Raw genomic sequence first — 23,417 nt, forward strand, 5'->3', positions numbered from 1 at the left:
ATAATTAAGGACCTGGCCATAGTTAGTATGTTAGTAGACAGGTGTGCTCCACTCAAGTGATAGTACTTCATGCTACAGGAGAGGTTCCTTGTCCATAGGGCTGAGAGAGTCGAGACCGCTAAGTGAGTCTGAGAGACTGAGAGAGCCAAGATGACCAGGGAGTCCAGGAGACTCAGGGACTCTGGAAGTCTCAGGAGAGTGAGAGAGCCCAGGGTGTCAGAAGAACTCCTATTGAGAGGCCATGAAGTGGCCCATGCAGCAGGGTGTTGAAAATGAAATGGCTCAGAGAGCCAAGAGACCTGAAAAAGGGATGCAGAAACAGAGGTAATGTGTGAGACGGTCTGAGGGACCAACCCAGAACCAAGGTTTAAGGCCTAAACAGTGGCGCTGCTGAAGAGAGAGCCAGGTGCCGTGTTTGGTGGACAACCTTGCATGGGCAACTACTTTCCCTGTTGAACTTTGCATTTGTTTTCTAAAAGTGGGCCATCAAGCCCTAAACTGGAGTTAAAACTGGCATGGACTCAATAAAATTGCTTCTATCACTGAGCTAACAATCCCAACTATTACAGTACTTACCTATTTTTAATCTGCTCAGGTCTGGTCATGTGATCCTGCAGCAGTCACTCCCCTGTGTCAGTGTCAGCTGCTACAGGGGAGAGGAGGGAGTACTAACAGTGGCTGGGCCATGGGAGCCTATGGGTGACATCACGACTCCAGGGATTCAAAGCCATAGTTGAGTGCTCCCTTACACAGGGGAGTCGGAGTTACTGAATCATGTTATCGGACTGTATTAAAGAAATGCAAGTATACAGATCTTTTTTACACAGGGTATGAAAGAAAGTTAAGCCTCGTACACACGGCCGGGTATCCTGACGGGAAAACCGCGAGGCGAGCTTTTGGCCGGGAATCCCGGCCGTGTGTATGCTCCTCGCAGTTTTTCCAACGGGAAAACTGCCCAAAAACCACCGGACAAAAAAAGAGAACCTGCTCTCTTTTTTTTCCTGGCTGACTATTTCCCGGCAGTTTGGAGCATACACATGGTTGGGATTCCCGACCAAAGCTCTCATCTGTGTTTTCCCGACGGGAAAACCTCTCGTGTGTACGGGGAAAAAGTTACTGAGCAGGTTCTCGGTTTTTCCCCCGGGATTTCCGACGCATATTTTCCTGTCGGGAAACCCGGGCGTGTGTACGAGGCATTAAGAGAGGGGGAAGGGAATTTTTTAAGAATAGTTGGATTTTGCATTTACTACCACCCTGACGTGGGTCAGCTCATGGTCAAAAACACTGGTCAATGATCTCAAAAGCATCTCACTCTGATGTCAAAAGCAAGCCCCTCAACACAGGACCTACATGAGCCCCAACATAAAATAACAATAGTGGCGTTTCTAGTATAACCTACAAACTCATGACAAATGCCAATATAAGTTTAAAATCAAATTCTTTGTGGGAAAAAATAAATAAATAAAATCAATAAAGCAATCTAAAATGAAAGTTCATAAATTTGATGCAGTTCATATAGACAAGATGAGGGTAGTGACCATCAGGGGGTTAATGGAGTCAGAGGTCCTGCAGAGTCTTGGAAAGGATCAGGGATAATCCAGCTGGTATAGAAAGCAAAAGACAAGGCGTATTATTAGATAGCAAAAAGAAAACAAACAGTGGTTCTAATTCTTTCCCTGCTCAACCCAAAGCTAACAAAAAAAAGTTTGGCTTGACATACTTTAATATAAATAAAGGGGAGCCTGTGGTTGCAATGCACATCTACATTGTTAGCAGTTATTCTTTGACTCTCTGCTGCAAGTCTATAGGGCCTTGGTGCCCAACCTGATTACCTGGTTCAAGAAGACGGATGAAACTTGTCAGGAAAAAAAAGGGTGGAGTTTTTTTTTCTCTTTCGGGGAAAGCAAAGTCAAATGAGATAGAAAGTTAGAAGAGCAGAGGCTGGGGGGGTGATGGAGATCCAGGAAGGAAAAAGGGGGTTCCCCAGGACTTAAAGGGTCACTAAAGGATTTTTTTTTTTAGCTAAATAGCTTCCTTTACCTTACTGCAGTCCTGGTTTCATGTCCTCATTGTTCGTTTTTGCTCTGATGTTGCTGTAATTCCTCTCTGTTCTGGACACTTCCTGGTTGTCTGTTTCCTGATGACCACAGTACTGGGAGATTCTAGTTTCATTTTCCAAACCATCACTTCTCTTTGGCTCTGTATAGCACACAGGCAGGATAACATGCAAAAACGAAACTAGATGCAAAAACGAAACTAGATGCAAAAACGAAACTAGGTACATTATATGATTGATTTTTATTCATTTTTAATCAATTTTAAAAGGAATCAGTTAACTATTTGGGGCCAGATCCACGAACCGTTTACGCTGGCGTATCTATTGATACGCCACGTAACTTCTAGTTTGCTCCGGTGTATCTTTGTTTTGTATCCACAAACCAAGATACGCCTGAAGCTGGGCTAGATCCGACTGGCGTACGTCTTAGGCCGAGTACTCACGAGCAGACATGTCCGATGAAACCGGTTCGCGGACCAGTTTCAGCAGACATGTTTGGTCGTGAGTACGGGGCCTTAGTACGCCGTCGGATCTAAGGTGCATATTTACGCTGGCCGCTAGGTGGAGTTTCCGTCGATTTCCGCGTTGAGTATGCAAATTAGCTAGATACGGCGATCCACAAACGTACGTCCGACTGGCGCATTTTTTTACGTTGTTTCCGTAAGGCTTTTTTCGGCGTATAGTTACCCCTGCTATATGAGGCGTATCCTATGTTAAAGCGGATGTGCCACTAAAAAAATATATTAAAAGCCAGCAGCTACAAATACTGCAGCTGCTGACTTTTAATATAAGGACACTTACCTGTCCTGGAGTCCAGCGCCGATCGCAGCAGATGACGAGCGATCGCTCGTCACCCTGCTGCTCCCCCCTCCATCCACGGTGAGGGAACCAGGTAGTGAAGCGGTCCGGCTTCACTGCCCGGTTCCCTACGGCGCATGCGCGAGTCGCGCTGCGCCCGCCGATTGGCTCCCGCTGTGTGCTGGGAACCGAGTGTTCCCAGCATACAACGGGGGACGGACGGGAAGCAAGGAAAAAACCCGTCTTTTGCCCGTATCGTAGGGCCGGAAGTGGGTGCAGATACCTGTCTGTAGACAGGTATCTGCACCCCCCTGAAAGGTGTCAAATGTGACACCGGAGGGGGGAGGGTGCCGATCAGCGCGACTTCACTTTAGAGTGGAGATCCGCTTTTAGTATGGACATCATTCCCGTGTCGAATTTTGAAGATTTTAAGTATTTTGTTTAAGTCGTTCGCGAATAGGGCTTTGCGCAGAATGACGTTCACGTCGTAAGCATTGGCTTGTTGCGGGTTAATTTCGAGCATACGCACTGGGATACCCCCACGGACGGCGCATGCGCCATTCAGAAAAAACGTAATTTACGTTGGGTCAAGACGTATTACCATAAAACATGCCCCCATCTCATCCATTTGAATTGCGCGCCCTTACGCCGACACAGTTACACTACGCCGCCGTAACTTACGGCGCAAATTATTTGAGAATACGGGAAATACGCTGTAAGTTACGGCGGCGTAGTGTAACTGAGATACACTACGCCGGCCAAAAAGAAGCGCCGCGCTTCGTGGATCTGGCCCTATGTCTCTATACCCTGTAAACAGTCATTTCAGCAAAAAAAAAAATGTTCCTTTACAACTCCTTTAATAAACTGAACTGGAGAATTTGATGATAAATAGTGCAGCTTTTCACTCATACCTCTTCTCTCTCCTACCTTATTTACTTCAAATGACTTTAACCCCTTCACGCCGAGAGTATGCATTAATGCGGCCCCTCCGGACTGGGATTTTTTTAATAATAATAAAAACCTAATAAAAATGAGCTAAATCAAGGTTTGATCTAGAGCAGTACCCGGGTTAGTGTTTGAATCAAGTAAGGGTTAAAAGGTCAAGCACAGGATCAAAGGTCATGGTCAGAATATTTTGGGCAGTATTTTATTTTTAAATTAGTATTAGGGCCAGTTGGCGTCAGCGTGTTTTAGGTAGGATAACAAAATGCGCAGTATTGTTTTTGCGCTGTACTATGGGAACATACAAAAACTAGCGTACACATATGTTTTATACCTGTAATCGTTCAGAGCAGAAGAATTTGTTTTGGGTCTTTTTTTGGTGGTAGGTTATTGTAGTAACAATAAATATACAGCTAAATAAAAAAAATTAAAAAAAAATATATATATATATATATATATATATATATTTTAATATTAAAATTAAAAAATGTAATACAAGGACACTTACCTGTCCAGGAATCCAGCGATGTCGGCACCCCTAGCCGATTCCTCATTTGGCTTTGGGTGCAGGCGCCAGCATCTGTAGTAAGGGAAGCCGAAAGTGAAGTTTCCTACTGCGCACTTTCTGAATGGTTCCATCATCTTCTGAGACCTCTGTGTGTCCCAGAAGGCAACGTGGGGGAGGGGGGATGTAAATCGATGTGTGCGATCTTACCCAGAAGTGTCAAAACCCCCCAAAAATGTGCCAAATGTGGCAGTGGAGAGAGGAAGGGTGCCAGAGCTGTGGGAGTTTTTCAGCCAGGGTTTGGGAGGAACATAAATGGCCTACATCTATAGCAAGGGCATTATCTAACTTTAGCCAAAGCTAAATGGCTTGTTTTTTATATACAGGTGCTGTGCTGATGCATATTGTACAGACATAGTCCACCATTGTCATCATCAAGAAGCCAGTCCAAAACAATTATTTAGCTGCTGCTAGAGAACGTGTACTGATGCCCTGTACACACGACCGGTTTTCCGGACATGCCAAAACCTGATGTTTTTCCCGACGTGATTCCTCTCAATGAGAAAAGTACCGCTCCAAGCCCTACGAACACCTGTAATACGCTCCCGCCCTAATGCACTGACAGGTGCAGGCTCTGCACTGATCCGTAAAGAGAATAAATTCACCATTTGTCCCTGTATGTCCACTTCTCATCATTGACTGTTGTTTTGCATGATTTTTTGGATACTTTGCAGTTTTTTGGATTTTATCCTTTGCCATTTTTTAAATAAAATTTGCCTATCAGAGTGCGGCAGTCCAGTGATTCCTCTCAAGCCTGCCTTGCATACACACGTTCAGTCAAAAAAACTATTGACCTAAACGCGGTGACGTCCAGCACGTACGACGGTACTATAAAGGAGACGTTCCATTCAAATGGCGCCACCCTTTGGGCTGCTTTTGCTGATCCTCGTGTTAGTAAAAGTTTGGTGAGAGACGATTCGCGCTTTTCAGCCTTGTGCTTTTCAGTTCGTTATTGCCATCTCCATTACGAACGCTAGTTTTACCAGAACAAGCGCTCCCGTCTCATACTTGATTCTGAGCATGCGCCTTTTTTTTCCCCTCGAGAAAAAGACTGACGGGAAACACGACGGGAAAAAATAGAGCAGGTTCGATTTTTTTTTCCGGGCATTTTTCCTCTTGGGGAAAACTGCTATGGAGCATACACACGGCCAGTTTTCCCGACCAATCGGAAAAATTTAAGTTTTCTCGTCGGGAAAAACGGTCGTGTGTACAAGGCATTATGCCGCGTACACACCATCACTTTATGTGATGAAAAAAACCGAAGTTTTTAAAAACGTAAATTTAAATGACCGTGTGTGGGGGAAAACGTTGTTTTATGTCTTGTGAAAAACGACAAAAAAAAATTGAAGCATGCTTCAATTTGTTGTGTCGTTTTTCAAAACGTTGTTTTTTGTTTCACAAAAAATCACCAGGCCAAATTCACAGAAGATATTTTCAAATTTGCTGCGTCGTATCTTTAGTTTGAATCCTCAAACCAAGATACGACGGCTTTTGGCTTCGATCCGACAGGCGTACGGTATAATACTTCGGCGCCCGCTGGGTGGAGTTCACGTCGTTTTCCGCGTCGGGTATGCTAATTAGCTGTTTGCGGCAATTCACGAAGGTACGCGCGGCGGTCGCATTCTCTTACGTCGTCGCTAGTCGGCTTTTCCCGGCGTATAATTAAAGCTGGTATTTCGTGGCCTATCTTTAGACTTGCCATGTTAAAGTATCGCCGTCGTTCCCACGTCGAATTTCAAATTATTCTTTTTTTTGCGTAAGTCGTCCGTGAATAGGAAAGGACGTAACTCACGTCGACGTTCAAAAAATGACGTTGGTGCGACGTCATTTCGCGCAAAGCATGGCGGGAAATTTCAAAACGGAGCATGCGCAGTACGTTCCTAATTTAAATGATACAGGCCCTATTTGAATTAGGCGGGCTTGCGCCGGATGGATTTACGCTACGCCGCCGCAAGTTTACAGGCAAGTAGGGGTGTAACGGATCAAAAAACTCACGGATCGGATCGATCCTCGGATCAGGAGTCACGGATCGGATCATTTTCGGATCAGCAAAAAAAAAAAAAAGGTCCGTTTTTTCATTGGTCCAAAAAAAAAAAAATGTATATATATATTATATATTATATATATATATATATATATATATATATATATATATATATATATATATATATATATATATATATATATATATATATATATAAATAAAATAATATTTTTTTTTTTTTTGGACCAATTAAAAAAAGGAACCTTTTTTTTTTTTTTTTTGCTGATCCGAAAAAAGAGCACAATAGCAATTCACAGGGGTGGATTAAAGAGGAAGCAGGTGAGGCTGTTTGGGACTTAAAGTACAATCTTGATGTTTTTACAGATATATATATATATATATATATATCTGTAAAAACATCAAGATTGTACTTTAAGTCCCAAACAGCCTCACGTGCTTCCGCTTTAATCCCCCCCCCCTTCCCCCTCCTCTCACACCAGTGCTTCACTGCTAACTTTCCCATTCAGCTTGCTAGAGCCCAGTGCACAGCGTGACACGCCTCCCCGGGGAGGCGGGGAGGCGTGTCACGCTGGGCTCTGGCAAGCAGACTGGCCGCCGCTCCGGAGCTAGGCCGAAGCCGGGGACTTTCCTAGGCCTAGGCTCCGGAGCGCTCCGCGGATCGCGGGGTGTGCCGATCCGAACGGGGTGGCCCGTTCGGATCACGGATCGGTGACGATCCGTTACACCCCTACAGGCAAGTGCTTTGTGAATCAAGCACTTGCCCATAAAACTTGCGGCGGTGTGACGTGAACGCAATACGTTACGCCGCCGGAATTCTACGTGAATCTGGCCCACCGTGTGTAGCAAAAACGACGTTTAAAACAACGTTTTTAAACCCGCGCATGCCCAGAAGCTAGTTATGAAGCGAGCTTCAATGGGAAAAAGTGGTAAATGTAACCTCACTTTGCTAGAGCATTGTGAAAAAACGATGGTGTGTAGGCAACGTCGTTTTTGAAAATTGAAGTTTCAAAAACGTTGTTTTTTACTTCACAGAAAATGTCGTTTTTTCCATCACATAAAGTGATGGTGTGTACGCGGCATTAGACATGAAATTCATGCAAAGAGAGCATTGGGATGCAATAATGGGTTAAAAAATTTGAAAGCAATGTTGTACTAAAAAATTGCATAATTTTTTAATACCCAGTTCTTTAGCAAATAAAATATCATTCAGTTAGGGTTAGGACTACTTTAAGGTGGAAAGATGTTTTTCCTTAGTCGCCTTTAATCTTCAGCGTATTTTGTGTTACTTGCCCTTTGATTCAGCAGACTAGTAGGCGGTAGATTGGGGCTTATCTCTAGCATACATTACACAGTCCAATGGAAAGAAGAAAAAAGAGTTCATGTGACAGACAGGTGTGTGTTTTATCAGGTGGAAGGTAACACCAGTGACTAAGGCGTTGCATGCATGAACGCAGCTGAAATGCGCATATTAGATTAATGACATCACTGGAGGACATTTCTGAAAACTTGTATAAAGGAAAGTGTGGTTACACTGTACAATATTCTTATTACTGCAGCTTGAAAATTCAAAAGATGATTGGATGGCAATAAGGAAATAAAAGTATTGTGTTTTGTTATATTCCAGGGCTGAAGATTAGCCAGAAACCCAAGCCATGCCCGTGCCTCCTCCTCCACCTCCTCCGGCACCACCTCCACCTCCACCAGGTGGGCCACCAGCACCTCCACCTCCAGCATTCTCCCAGGTATGTTCTTATCAGATTGCTGGGAAGATGTGATAGGTTAATCATTGTCTGTTCTGCGTATAACAATCCTGACGTGTTATAGATATTTATTGTTCATCATGCTTTATAAGGGCTCATTCACATCTAGGGTAATGGGCTATGCTGGGCAGCCTGCCCAACACAGTGCCAACGCATAGACAACACTTTTTTTTTATTCTTTTGTACACTTGCTATTTTACATGTTTGTTTAGATTGTGTTACTTCTTAGGCAGGCCATAGATTGTGCAATTCTGTGGGTGGAAGGAAAGAAAATTGCTTAATTCCCCAATCAACACAGTCAGTGGTGATGGGGGAGTCACTCCTGCAGGGCTATTGTGTTCTGCCAGCAGGGAGCGTGGGGAGACTTCCCTGCTGGTAGAACACAATGGTCGCTGCTGGTGGCTACAGCCGTCAGTATTGATCTCATGAAATCTAACATGCTGGATGTACTGACGTCAGTCGATGGATCGACTTCAGTACGACCAGGCTGGCCATAGCTGGATCGGATATCGTCCGGTTCAGTAGGGATTCAATCCATCTGTGGTCAGCTTAAAGTGCTGCCTACATTTTATGTGTTATGCGGTACCATCCCTGGGCGGCAGGTGGCACCAGAGAGGTCCAGGCGGAGCCGCTTCTTCTCAGCAGCCAATTGGAGGAGTTTTCCCTCGCGGGGCATGCTGGGGAGGAGTATTTCTGTGGGGCGGAGGCCGTTGTTCTTGGTTCTTCGCGGGTTCCTGGTTCCAGGTGCGGCACCCACCTTTAGGGTGTGCGCACATCGCGGGCCCCACCACTATGGCCTACCTGGCCTGGGGTCGCGCGCCATGCAGAGTTCCAGACTCTGGGCCCTCCTGGTCTGGAGCAACTGATGCTACCAAGGGGCCCCAGTGACTTACTGGGTCCCCCTTCTACTGAGGAGATCCCAGGCTGTATGCCGTTCAGTGGGGGATCGGCTTGAGGAGAACCCGGAGGCAGGTTATCCAAAAGGGCTTGAATGAACCATTGGGGATCTGGTGACCGGAACATTGACAGGTACACTTACACTGTCAACCGGTGACCCTAACGTGATTTACTGAGAGGTTTTGCTCAACCATTTAGCTCATCCAAGTTCTGGGCCTGTGGCAGAGGTCTCACCAGAGCCAGGCCTGTGGCAGAGGCATGTTCCTCCAGCAACCTTAAAGTGGCACTCCGGCTGCCAGGCCTGTGGCAGGGGTCTGTCCGGGGGCACTTCACCCACTCTGGCTGGAGTGGCGACGAACTGTATTACTACTGAAAGCAGGATTGCTTTTTCTCTATCCAAAGCCTGATACCGCAAAGTTCCTTTACTTCATCAACCTTTCCTGTCTACCTCAAGTTGATGTTGGTCGTGTTGGGCCAAGAAATAAAGCATTCAGAAAACCTTATTCACGAATTGGACATTCGCTTATTGCTCTACTCACTACCTTTACCCCTAGACAACACATAGAGGTAACTCAATACGTCGATCCCAAATCAATCAGCGGCTCCTGAGGGGGTAGCGCTACATTCATTTTACCTACAGGTAAGCTTTGTTATAGGCTTATTTGTAGGTAAAAATCACAAAGCAAGTTTTACTACTGCTTTAATACTGCTTTAAGGCCAAATACATGATGCATTGTGACAAGTGACTGATAACATTAATAATGCTGGTTTGAAAAATAAACACATGCTAGTAGGTTAGTTGGCTTCTGTAAAATATAAGGGCAAGGACTGATGTGAATGTACAATATATATGTATAGATAAAACGCTGCATAAATTGTTGGAGTTATATAAGTGATAAATAAATGAATAAAATAAAATATAAAAAAAAAAAATTGAATCAAAAATAGTCTGGCGTAGAGCTTTTTTACCGGGCATTTTGGTGCTTTTGCGTGACAGAACATTCACTTTCTAGCAGCCTTTTGGGGTTCCATTAACAATTAATGGCACCGCAAGTGTTTTTTGCACATTCCTAGGCACGGTTCTGCATGCGTTCCCAGAATGCGCAGGTGTGAATGGGGCCTTGGGCTCGGTTCTCACCGATGCAGTTTGCTTTTGATCCGTATCTGCAGTGCTTTTTGTTGTGCGTTTTTTCACGCCCGATTTAACAGTGATTTTACTATGATTTTGCTGCGATTCGCGTTTTGCATTTTTTATGCATTTTTTTTGGCCAATTAGTTGTTAGGCAGATTAAAGGATGCAAATCAAGGCAAAATCGCTGCAAAAACGCAGTGCATGCATTTCTGCAGCTTCTCCATTGAAGTCTATTGAACCAAAAAAGCACTGTTTTGCCTAGCCCTAGTCCACATTGACTGCAGCTTTGAAATTGTGACTTCATCTGAAATAGCACGATTTCAAAGCCACATGTCAATGCGACTTGGAAGACGTTAGTGCGGCTTAATGCAGATTTTTATGTAAGTCGCACCCAAAATCGCTGCAAAGTCACAAAGTGTGATTGCTGGCAATAGCATGCGACTTGTCACGTGATTTGACCTGTCAATCGCATGACAAGTCGATCCATTGTGAATGAGGACTAAAAAAAAAAGTCCTTGACCCTTTCCAAAAACGCAGCGGTTGAAAAAAGCATAGCTGTGAATGTGCCCCATAGGAAGCCATGTTAAATGGACTGTAGTGCGTTTCTGCAAAAAGCACCAAAAAACGCAGAGGTGCAAACCAGGTCTTAAAGGGTCACTAAAGGATTTTTTTTTTAGCTAAATAGCTTCCTTTACCTTACTGCAGTACTGGTTTCATGTCCTCATTGCTCGTTTTTGCTTTGAAGTAGCTGTAATTCTGCTGTGATCTCCACACTTCCTGGTTGTCTGGCTCCTTATAACCATCATACTGGGAGCTTTTCACGGTGGTCTAAGCTGTCATTACTGTGTGTCTAAAACTTAACAGAACCAATCAGATTCATTTTAAAAACAAAACACTGCCCGGGATTTGTTTGTTTTTGTTCTGTGGGTCTCTTTACTTCACATAAACATGAAATCAGTTTAACCTGCCTGGCGGTATTCCCGAGTCTGACTCGGGGTTAGATTTTCATGCTGCGTGCGGTAACCCAGAGTCAGACTCGGGCTCGCCTCGCTGGATCCACAGGGAGTGTTTACTTACCTTTCTCCTGGATCCAGCGATGCCACCGCGCTGTGTGAGTGAGCGGGACCTCGCTCGATTCACACAGCGTCCTCCTGTGCCGCCGATCTCCGTTCCCTGCGACGTTACGACGCACGGGAGCGGAGAACGGCGCCTAATTCAAAAACGTAAACAAACACATTACATACAGTATACTGTAATCTTATAGATTACAGTACTGTATGTAAAAAATAAACACACCCCTTGTCCGTAGTGGTTTGCCCAGTGTCCTACATGTACTTTTATATAATAAAAACTGTTCTTTCTGCCTGCAAACTGTAGATTGTCCATAGCAACCAAAAGTGTCCCTTTATGTCAAAAATAGTTTTAGAGCAGCTAGAAAACAGGGATAATAAATTATAATCACTTGCAGAATTGTGCGATAGCGATTTGTGGGGAAATTCGTCATAAAAAAAAAAAAAATGACAGCGACAATTTTGCAACTGAGCAAATTTCAGTGATTTTGATTTGATTACATTATTGAATAATTTTTATTATTATATTATTATTTGTTATAATTATTTATAATTATTTATTATATTATAATTTATAATTTTGTTTTTAAAAAAATGTCATACCCGGGATGCCTATTAGAATCTTGTTTGGTCAGATTTAAGTGAGTTATTTCTAAAAATTACAGGCCTACAGTATAAAACGCCAAATTTCCTTGCAAATAATGGTACCGCTTTCTGAAAGAATCATACCGCCAGGGAGGTTAAAAACGAAAGTGAAACTACAGGCACATTATATGATTGAATTAATCTATTTTTAAGCATTTTTAAAAGGAATCAGTTAACTTTTTTGTCTCTATACCCTGTAAACAGTCATTTCAGCAAAAAAAATGTTTCCTTTAGTGATCCTTTAAAGTGTATTTTCACTTTTGAAACCAAATTGGGGGAACGCCTAATTAATATTTGTTAAATGTCCCTATTCACATAATTCAGCATAACTTTGAAAGAAATATTTGAAGTTTGAAGCTTCTCTTTCTTTAAGTGCTCTTTTATGAAAAATCTAACAAGGAATAGACCGACTAGTCTTTTTTGTTTTTTTTTTTATAAGGAGGCTGGAAAGCTGTGTTTGCCATAGTTAACCCATTGGCAAAGTATGACATCATCATTTGATTTTGTAAAGGCAGCAGAAGTGGGTAGATTGGGGAATTTTGGTGGGAATTATCGATTCCCGAAAAAAAATAAAACGTGTGTATATATATGTGTGTGTGTGTGTGTGTGTGTGTATGTGTATATATATATTTTTTTTCTCAAGTGTTTGGCCCTAATTAGGGTAAGATATTAGTACTTCAGTTTTTTAAATGTTTATTATATGGTTTTACATTGTTATTGTACAGTAATAAGAGATTTGTTTTTGTACTTGTATATGTCGGTTCTATGAGCGCATCAAGGCCTTCGGGTAATGACTGTGCTCTCAATAAGCATTTTTATAAGTAAATATATATATATATATATATATATATATATATATATATATATATATATATTTATATATCTCTATATTTATATATCTCTATCTATATATATATATATATATATATATATATATATATATATATATATATATATATATACCTGTGTATATATTATCCAAACATCAGTTATGATTTCAGTTGGCCTTTAAATTGACATAAAAAAGAACATGGGCCGTTTTAACAGCTGTGATGCAATAATATGTTTGGAAAGTCACTGTGAAATAGTTGACTTGAAGTGGCAGGTGACGGTTCCCCTTGCAAGTGCTGGTTTTGTAAACATTTTTCAGTTTCCTCTCCATTACTGGCAGTTGTTGCAGTTAGCTGTAAAAACAGCGACTTTAGCACTTTAGTTTCTTGAATAGCATCCCGGTTTGAACTCACCTCTCATATAGCAGAGGAATGTGACAGATGGTTCCGTCTGTTGTTGCTGCAGTTGTCTGGTGGCACGGTAATGGATATTCATTTGCAGCTTTTTTTCCATCTTCTTGTAGTTTTACGTACAAAAATGTGTCTTTACTTGAGAGTCCTTTGGACACAATGGACATTTGTTCCTCTATGTGCAAAACAGATTTACCAGCCAAATGATATGTTGGCTGTTGGGCACAGGATGCTGCCTACTATTTCTCTATTTTACTCATTATTTCCATGTTTATATAGTCAAAGGAAGTAACTCTTAGAACAGAAAGCATGCAAATCATGTGGGACTCAGCAGTACCAATAAGAGCCAAAAATATCTGACTGTATAATGAGCTTTTCTGGCAGTTATATTATTTTGTAAATTGTGGATATTAGTAATTAAAGTGGTACTAAACTCCACTAAAAATCTTTTTACAAATAGGCCCCCTGGAGGTTTAGGCCATAATGTAATTTTATACACAGCATACTAGCACATTACGACATACTTGCCTGCCAAAGGATGCCCTCCAGCGCTGCTTTGTCATTGCTCAGGCGCTCCTATCTTCTCCCGGTCTTCCTTCCGGTTTCACTCTGATTGGCTGCTTGAATGGCTGGGCCATGATGATGTCTCTTCCACGCATGTACATGGAAGTCACATCATCAAGGCACAGAGCGAGCAGGTTCCTCAAACATTGATGACAGAACCAATAGAAAAAACTCTGGCTGCTAAAAAATGTACCACATTCATATACTCGCTAGAACCAAAATGTTGTGATTGGACTGGTACGAATGGGACAGACACTTGGATAGGTAAAAAAGTTTATACAAAATTGATTAGGATTAAAAACACATATTTAAAAAAAAAAAGCTTTAAGTTCTAGGCCCTATATACAATGAAGGACCAGCATATTACATATAAACTACTAATTTGATATTTAAACTCCAAGAGGATAACCAAGAAATCAGAGGTCAACGTGTTTCGCTTTGACTGCTTCCTCAGGACTCAGTGCTCTTGAATGTAGAGGAGAGTAGTCTAACTAAAAAAAAAAATACATACATCATCAATACAAAAATCTTTACAATAGTCATTGACAAAATATGATTGTAGCAAGATTATTATATGCATGTGTAGCGAGACACCAATGTATAACTTAAACAATGCCTTCAGAATATGGAGAGTGTCAAAGGACCAACGATCAGTGGCAGCAAATCCCAAGGAGGACCAGATGGAAACAGCAATGCAGGACCACAGTAATAGTGTCTTTCCAAAAGAAATATGAAAAAAAAATAAAAATGAGGACCATTGAGTATCTTCCACAATAGGAGAAATCAAGAAGCTACTTACAACCTCTACTACCTTAGTCCAATGGAGAGTTATGTATGGACCAAATAATTGTAAGGGTTCTCTGGCTAGGATAGAACTCCTTCTCATAGGGCCATCTAAAAACAGGATAAAGACCAGGATATAACCCATTCCAGGTCATGCCACTAAATATCCAAAGATTATTTACGTTCTAAAAGGAATAATATATATGTTTATATCATATTTTAATCCGAGATATAATATCAATCACATATCCTTAGCAATGGCATTCCTAGGGGGGGAAACTTTATGATGTCCCCCCCCCCCAAAAAAAAACAACAACAATTATTTTTTATTTTTTTATTTTGCTCGGGCCGCCGCTGGAGTAACACAGTCTCTCCTGAGAGGTAGAGCGTCCCCAGTCAGCTCTGCAGGGGATTCCTCCCCCTCCCTCTGCTCGCTGACACTGCATAATGCGAGCGCTTACACAACCGCAGCTGCCCGATCAGCAGGGAGGAATACAGCTCCTCCCCCTCCTTCCAGTCCCGCCCACACTATCCCGGCGTGCTGTATCTAAAGAGAGGGGATGTGTGGGCGGTAAATATTAAAATCAGGAGCATTCCTGGCTGTGTGTGAATGATACCTGAGATTCTAGCCTAAAATTTCTGTAACCAGTGGTTTTGATTTTCATTGTAAACATAATGGCCCAGATTCTCAAAGGGCTTAGGACGGCGCAACGCCATTTACGCCATCGTAAGTCCTAATCTGGGACGTCGTATCTATGCGACTGATTCTTAGAATCAGTTACGCATAGATATCCATTAGATCCGACAGGTGTAAGGCTCTTACGCCGTCGGATCTTAACTGCAATTTTTTTTTGTCCGCTAGGTGGCGCTTCCGTTGTTTTCCCCGTCGAGTATGCAAATTAGCTAGATACACAAATTCCCAAACGTACGCGCGGCCGACGCAGTAAAGTTACGACGTTTACGTTAGGCTTTTCCCAGCGTAAAGTTGCCCCTGGGTCTATGAGGCGCAACCAATGTTAAGTATGGCCGTCGTTCCCGCGTCGAAATTTATAAATTTACGTTGTTTGCGTAAGTCGTCCGTGAATGGGGCTGGACGCCATTTACGTTCACGTCGAAACCAATGACGTCCTTGCGACGTCATTTGGAGCAATGCACCCTGGGATATTTTACGGACGGCGCATGCGCAGTATGTTCGGCGCGGGAACGCGCTTCATTTAAATGCTACACGCCCCCTACCCGCCTAATTTGAATTAGGCGGGCTTACGCCGGGTGATTTACGCTACGCCGCCGCAACTTTACACGCAAGTGCTTTGTGAATAAAGCACTTGCATGAAAAACTTGCGGCGGCGTAACGTAAATGAGATACGTTACGCCCGCCCAAATTTACTCCATTCTACGAGAATCTGGGCCTATTTGTTTTCTAAGACCCATGTTCTTTCTGTCTGTCAGAAACCATGTTCAGTCTTTGCTTGATTAATAATGGCCCCCGTTAGCCTTATTTTCCATAGGTCGTAATCAGTAATGCTGCCCAGAGAGCAGTGAGAATGTGCAGAGGTTCCATAATCAATGGCAGCCAGTTTGATTTTTATTGAAGTTAGATTAGATAAAACCTATATTTATTCTTATCATCTACAACCATGTTCCTATAATCAATGCATTTAGCCAATCTGGATTGCTCGGTTTTGTGTAAGTTCTATTTTTGGTACACTGATGGAGTTCTGGCAAACTGCGTTTTGTTCTCCCTCGACAGCAGTGCGGAGCTTATCTCTCCGGGAACAGCAAGGGAAGAGGAAGAGAGATGGCTCTTGACTACAATAATGTAATCTATGACTGAGCACACAAAGGGACAGAGCAAAGAGAAGTCCAAAGTGTGAAAAGGTCGAAATTCAGTCAATATTTCCTGCATAGAGTTTCAGCTCACTGCTGTTTGTCCAGGGCAAGAGTAGAATTTTCCAAGCCGTCAAGTAGATTTCCACCTGTTCAACTCAGATTCAAATCATAGAGGCTTTTGGCATGCTAAATGTGTTTGGTTTTATTTGAATTTTTCCTTTTTCTGTTGATCATTTTCTATGTTACAGTAAAAGCTTAGTGCCAAATCCACAAAGACCCGGCGTAACGGCGAAATTCTAATTTAAGTTACACTGCCTTAAAATTTCTACCTAAGTGCCCGATCCACAAAGCACTTACCTAGAAATTTCTGGCCGTGTAACTTAAATTCCGCCGGCGCAAGGCGTTCCTCATTTCATGGGGGCGATTCCCATTTAAATGAGGCGCGCTCCCGCGCCGGCCGTACTGCGCATGCTCGTGACGTCATTTTCCCGACGTGCATAGCGCGAAATTACGTTACGCCGGGCTTTGTGGATTGCGACGGGTCAATAAAGTTGCGTCGGGAAAAAAAAAAGATACATCGCGAAAAAAAATATTCAAATTCGGAAAAAAAACGCGTCGCTAGACAGAAGGGTCTGCTTTTACATGGCGTACTAACTTTACACCATGTAAAAGCAGCCCTAATTTTGCGTATGCAACTTAAAGCGGATCTCCACTCTAAAGTGGAGTCCCGCTGATCGGAACCCTCCCCCCCTCCGGTGTCACATTTGACACCTTTCAGGGGGGAGGGGGGTGCAGATACCTGTCTACAGACAGGTATCTGCACCCACTTCCGGCCCTACGATACGGGCAAAGGACGGGTTTTTCCTTCGCTTCCCGTCGCCCCCCCCGTTGTATGCTGGGAACACTCGGCTCCCAGCACACAGCGGGAGCCAATCGGCGGGCGCAGCGCGACTCGCGCATGCGCCGTAGGGAACCGGGCAGTGAAGCCGGAGCGCTTCACTTCCTGGTTCCCTCACCGTGGATGGAGGGGGGAGCAGCAGGGTGACGAGCGATCGGCTCGTCATCTGCTGCGATCACCGCTGGACTCCAGGACAGGTAAGTGTCCTTATATTAAAAGTCAGCAGCTGCAGTATTTGTAGCTGCTGGCTTTTAATATAGTTTTTTAGTGGCACATCCGCTTTAATACTTACGGAGAAAAAACGAAGCAGAAAAGCTTCGTGGATCTCCGTAAGTGCTAATTTGCATACCCGAGGCGGCATTTCGACACGAAATGCCCACAGCGGCGGATGCGGTACTGCATCCTAAGATCCGGCAGTGTAAGTCCCTTACACATGTCGGATCTTCTCCCTAACTATGGTAAACTGATTCTGTGGATCAGTTCCATAGTTAGGACCAGGGATACGACGGAAAAAAAAAACAGCATCAGGGACAGTACTTACCATGAATGAAGAGTGCCCCGTTTGCTGGTGGCTGCTGTGTTTGGTTGAAATCTGAAGTCCTCTGCTTCCGGAAGGTCATTGCTGCTGGGGTTAATACACGCATCTAAAGCTGTGGCAAGCATTCATCAAGAGCTGACTGTGCCCACCGTTTCCGCCCCTGTGCTCTATTCATAGAAGCTGTACTATCGGTTCCAACAATGTAAAGCACTCTATGAATAGAGGAGATGGACCTTTCATTCATCCGCCCAGCTTCCATTCATAGATCACTTTTCATCGTGGGATCCATGGTAAGGTTTCTATGAAGATCTGGGGCAGAAAGGGTGGGCATAGTCAGCTCTTGACAAATGCCTGTCGCAGATGCAGATACTTATATTAACCTCCGCAGCGGTGATCTTCTGATCTAACCGGGGGTAAGGGCTTCAGATTTTAACTTCACACAGCAGCCACAAGCATACAGCACACTATGCATTCATGATAAGTACTGACACTGGTGCTGGGTAACCACTTGAGATCCGGAAGGTTTTAACCCCCTTCATGACCAGACCATTTTTTGCTATTCAGCACTTAGCTACTTTAACCACTTCCTGCCCGCCATATAGCAATATGATGGGCGCAAAGTGGTTTTGTTATCCTGACTGGACATCATATGACGTCAACAGGGCAGGACTTAGGGTGGTGGGGGCCCCTGGGCTTGAGTGTTGAAGGGGCCCCCTGGAGCCGAGAATTGGGGGGGGATCGAAGATGTTAAGCGATGGGGGGATCATAGTTGTTGAGCGGCGCATTGAAGTTGTTGAGCGGGGGCGTGCGCATTAAAGTTGTTGAGCGGGGGGGGTGCCTCTCACCTGTGCACGGAATGTGTCTGTCGGCTCTCTTCCCTTCAGCAGACATCCACACACCGCTCCGGTTCCTCCTGGGGGGGTTTTGCAGTTGTTGAGCCTCTCACCTGTGCCGACAGCCGGGGCCACAGACTGTCATTAGCCCGGCTGTCGGCTTTCTTCCCTTCAGCAGCCACAGTCCTCCACACACCACTCCAGTTCCTCCTGCTTCCGTGCTGCCTCCTCTTGCAGTGCGGGAAAATTAACCCTTTCACCGGACTGCGGGAAGAAGCTGTCTGTGCGGGAAAGTCCAGCAGAATCCGTGCGTGTTGGGAGGTATGCGCAGGGCCGCCATCAGGAATTTTGGGGCCCCTTACACAGCTTAAGGCATGGCCTTAAGCTGGGGAGGGAGGTTGCCAATCGGGGACCTCTGTGCCTTTTAATAAAAAATAAAAAAATATAAACAAAAATAAAATAAAAATAAAACAAAAATAAAAAAAATAAACATTTATTAAAAAAATAGACCTCTAAACCCTTTAATAAAAAAAAATATATATAAAAAAAATGTAAATTTTTTTATTAAAAAAAAGGGGGGGTTGCCATCCGGGGGCCCTGGAGACCTCTGGGCCCCTTAATAATAATAATAATTATATATATATATATATATATATATATATATATATATATATATATATATATATATATATAAACTTTTTTTTTTTAATAAAAAATAAATAAAAAAAGGGGGGTTTGCCGTCCGGGGCCCTGGGGGCCTCCGGACCCCTAAAAAGGGGGTCCGAGGGGTTGCCATCCAGGGCTCCCTATTGGGCGGGGCCCATGGGCTTGAGCCCACTCAAGCCCAATGGTAAGTCCGGCCCTGGACGTCAAGCAGGATAAGCCGCAAATGATGGTGTGTCAGTCTGACGTAGGCTCTTTACCATGTGATCAGCTGTGTCCAATCACAGCTGGTCACATCGTAAACAGGAAGTGCCGTTTATCGTCTTTTTCTCTATTCACGATGACATGGGTAGAGGAGAGCTGATCAGCTGCTCTCCTGACAGGGGGGTCTTTTCTGATTATCGGCGCATTGATTATCAGTGCAGACCCACCAAGGATACCCATTCATGACCCCCAGGGATGCAAATCAGTGTATGTTAGAGGTACCAATCAGTGCCCATTAGAGATGCCAATCAGTGCCCATCAGTAATGCCTACCAATGCTATCTATCAGTGCCACCCATCAGTGTCCATCAGTGCAGCCTTTCAGTGCCCATCAGTGCCACCTATTAATTCCCATCAGTGCTGCATATCAGTGCTGCCTATCAGTGCTGCATATTGGTGCCTCATCATCAGTGCCCATCGGTGCAGCCTCATCAGTGCCCATCAATGAAGGAGAAAGCGTACTTATTTACAAAATATTATTACAGAAACAAGAAAAAAAATCAGTCTTTTGTTATTTGCGCGGTCATGCAATGCTGTATGCAAATGAACTTGATATCATTTTTTTCACACAAATAGAACTTCCTTCTGATCACCACTGGGGTCAGAAAAACAATATTTTTTACTTTCTGCAATAAAAACATACCCAATAAAAAAAATCAAGAAAATCGAATTGCTTCTACATGTTTTTAATAAAAAAAAAAAAATCCCAATAAGTGAATATCGATTGGTTTGTGTGAAGGTTATCGCACCTACAAACTATGATGTGTGTATATATACTGGAATTTTTCTTTTATTTTTCTCTTTTTCTGAACTAATGGCAGCAATCAGCAACTTATAATGGGAGTGCAACAGGAAATCTGACACTAACTGATGCTTCGGGGAACTGACTAACTGCCACTGACATTACCAGTGACATTAATACAGTGATTAGTGACAATATTATACACTGTTACTGTAAAAGTATACCCAACTCAATGTTATGTGTGCAGCTTTTTACTAAAGATCTCTATTTCTCATCCCTGCTTTGTAGTAAAGAGAAACTGAAAGGTCGTTCCCTCTGTACCGAGCTCTGGGCTGTGATTGCACACAGCGGATCAGTAGGTCCCGGCCATGTATTATTGACCGGGACTTGCTGACAGGCTCCCGCTGTGCACAATCACAGCAGAAACCTGGCGGGGAGCGAGCATGTTAGTGCCCTAAACCAGGAAGTAGGCAGTCGCTTTGCCTACTGCTGCCACTGCAGGGGACTGGCCTGCAAGTGGTTAAAAAAATCACTAAACCTCAGCTTTAAAGTGGTTCTAAAGGGAAAAGTTTTTTTTTTTTACCTTTTGATAGAGTAAGGGAGGGTTATACTCGCTGTTATTTTTTTTGCCATCTGTGTCCTATTGGGGGGATTTACCTTTACTTCCTTTCCATGAAATTGAGAGGAAGCAGGAAGTGAGAGGAAATTACTGCAAATTGAGGGAATCTCTTGAGGCTCCCAGATTACCATAACTAGAGTCTGCATTGGAAGATTTCCCTTTCTATTACTTTTCTGGGGACAACCCAAAATGTGGGTTGCTTTTACTTTCACTTTCAATATTGATGGTAAACAGGACAAATAGAGAAAGTGAATCTCCCTAATAGGGGTATTACTTTCTCTGCAGGCATCTCCGCTCTTCTCTATTTCTGCATTCATAAGCTTTACTGAGAACAACAGGAGCCATTGGCCAGCCCTGACATCTTCTCACTGGCTTCTTCTGTGCTTGACATCTTCTCAGTGACGTCTGGGCTAGACTTGTGGAAGGGTACATGAAAAAGGGTTGAAAGGAGGCTTTAGACCCTAAACCAGAATCCCACCAATCGTGGGCAAGACCACCAAATGTGAATCTCGTCTCCACTTTGGCCACATTCCCTGAAGCATCTATCTAGCGTTGAACGATGGGTTTGAATGAGCTATGCGGGCCAGAACCCAATACCAGCGGAGAAGAACCCTATAGGCCACCTCCATGGTGACTGTATTGGCAGAACATTTGGTGATGGATGACCAGGCCTTGCTCCAGTCATCTAAATCTATAAAGACTGCCAAGTCTCGCTCCCATTTGGAGATGTACAGGTGGGAGCGAGACGACGGGACTCCGACAGGTCAGGGTTAAAATGTGAAGAAGTTTAAAGCAGGGTTGGGTTATAAAAAATATCCCAAGCTTTGAATATCTCAAGGAGCACTGTTCAATCCATCATCTGAAAATGGAAAGAGTATGGTATAACTGCAAACCTACCAAGACATGGCCGTCCACCTAAACCAGTGTTTCTCAAACTTTTTTCTCTTGCGGCGCACCAAAAAGATCTCAACATTTTCACGGCACACCTGAAAAGATTTAACAATGTTTATGGTGAAGAACTTATTTATTTTTACATATATGTTTAATTTATGTGTGAAGAATGTGCCTGCTTTTGAGAGCAAATTAGATTGAAGCGAGGCTCCAAAGTCGATAGACTTCGCACATTTCATCTCTCTCTTTTTCGATTTGATTTCAGTCAATGCTGAAAATCCAAACTCACAAAACCACATAGACACAAATGGCAGAATTACAACTACTAATAAGTTGGAATGGTCGGTCTCTATTATTATAATGTAAGTAGAGCGATCAAGTTCTCCCGAGATCTCGAACAAGTCTCGCATTACAAAAGGAACCAATGAATGACAGACTGACAGAGACTTTTTTAAACTTTTGCGATATTTCTTTACCATTACATTTTTCGATATGTTCAAGGTTTTAAAATGCTAGCAATTTAAATATTTTTCAAAACTCCCACAGCACACCTGCAAATCTCATGTGGCACACAGTTTGAAAATCACTGACCTAAACTGGCAGGCCAGGCAAGGAGAAGATTAAATTAGAGACGTAGCCAAGAGGCTCATGGTAACTCTGGAGGAGCTGCAGAGATCTACAGCTCAGGTGGGAGAATCTCGTGCTCTCCACAAATCTTTATGTAAGAGTGGCAAGAAAAAAGCCATTGTCCCATTTGCAGTTTGCGAGAAATCATGTGGGGGGCACAGCAAACATGTGCAAGAAGGTGCTCTGGTCAAAATTCCACTTTTTTTGCATAAAAGCAAAATGCTATATGTGGCGGAAAACTAACACTGCATGGTACCCTGAACATACCATTCTCACGGTGAAACATGGTGGTGGTAGCATCATGATGTGGGGATGCTTTTCTTAAGCAGGGACAGGGAAGCTGGTTAGAGTTGATGGGTAGGTGGATGGAGCCAAATACAGGGAAATCTTGAAAGGAAGCCTGTTGGAGTCTGCAAAAGACTTGAGACTGGGGCAGAGGTTCACCTTCCAGCAGGACAACGCTAAACAAACAGACAGAGCTACAATGGATTGGTTTTGATCAAAGCATATTCTTGTGTTAGAATGGCCCAGTCAAAGTTCAGACCTAAATCCAATTGAGAATCTGTGGTAAGACTTGAAAATTGCTGTTCACAGACACTCTCCATTCATTACAGAGCAAAAAGTTCACTCTCTAGATGTGCAAAGCTTTTAGAGACCGACCTAAAAAGACTTTCAGTTGTTATTGCAGTGAAAGGAGGTTCTACAAAGTATTGACTCAGGGGGACTGAATACAAATGCACACCACACTTTTCAGATATTTATTTGTAAAAATTAAAACCATTTATCATTTTCCTTCCACTTCACAATTATGTGCTACTATGTTTTTGGTTGTAATGTGACTCAAATGTGGAAAATATCAAAGGGTATGAATACTTTTTCAAGGCACTGTAGATTAGTGTGTACTCTTGCCAAAAACCTTGAGGCAAGTGCACCAGGTATGGAACATCGTTCCCCCCTGACGGCAGCCTTGAAAGCACATGGAGGACACCTCAGGGTACATTTTGTATAGCCTGGCTGGAACAAGGTGCCAAAGCGATAGGACCTTATAATTAGCT

The 23,417-nt window shown here is 43.3% G+C and overlaps 1 protein-coding gene across 2 annotated transcripts in view; it reads left to right on the forward strand.

The window, feature by feature from the left end:
- WIPF3 (WAS/WASL interacting protein family member 3) overlaps window positions 1–23,417 on the forward strand; it is a 109,669-nt gene that overhangs the window by 49,319 nt on the left and 36,933 nt on the right. For both annotated transcript variants that reach the window (XM_040352933.1, XM_040352935.1), the window contains exon 2: window positions 7,991–8,108. In XM_040352933.1, the coding sequence (XP_040208867.1) occupies window positions 8,019–8,108 (90 nt within the window). In that variant the 5' untranslated portion in view covers window positions 7,991–8,018. The remainder of the gene's footprint in view (window positions 1–7,990; window positions 8,109–23,417) is intronic.

Source organism: Rana temporaria, chromosome 5 (assembly GCF_905171775.1).
Source record: "Rana temporaria chromosome 5, aRanTem1.1, whole genome shotgun sequence".
NCBI classification, from domain to species: domain Eukaryota; kingdom Metazoa; phylum Chordata; class Amphibia; order Anura; family Ranidae; genus Rana; species Rana temporaria.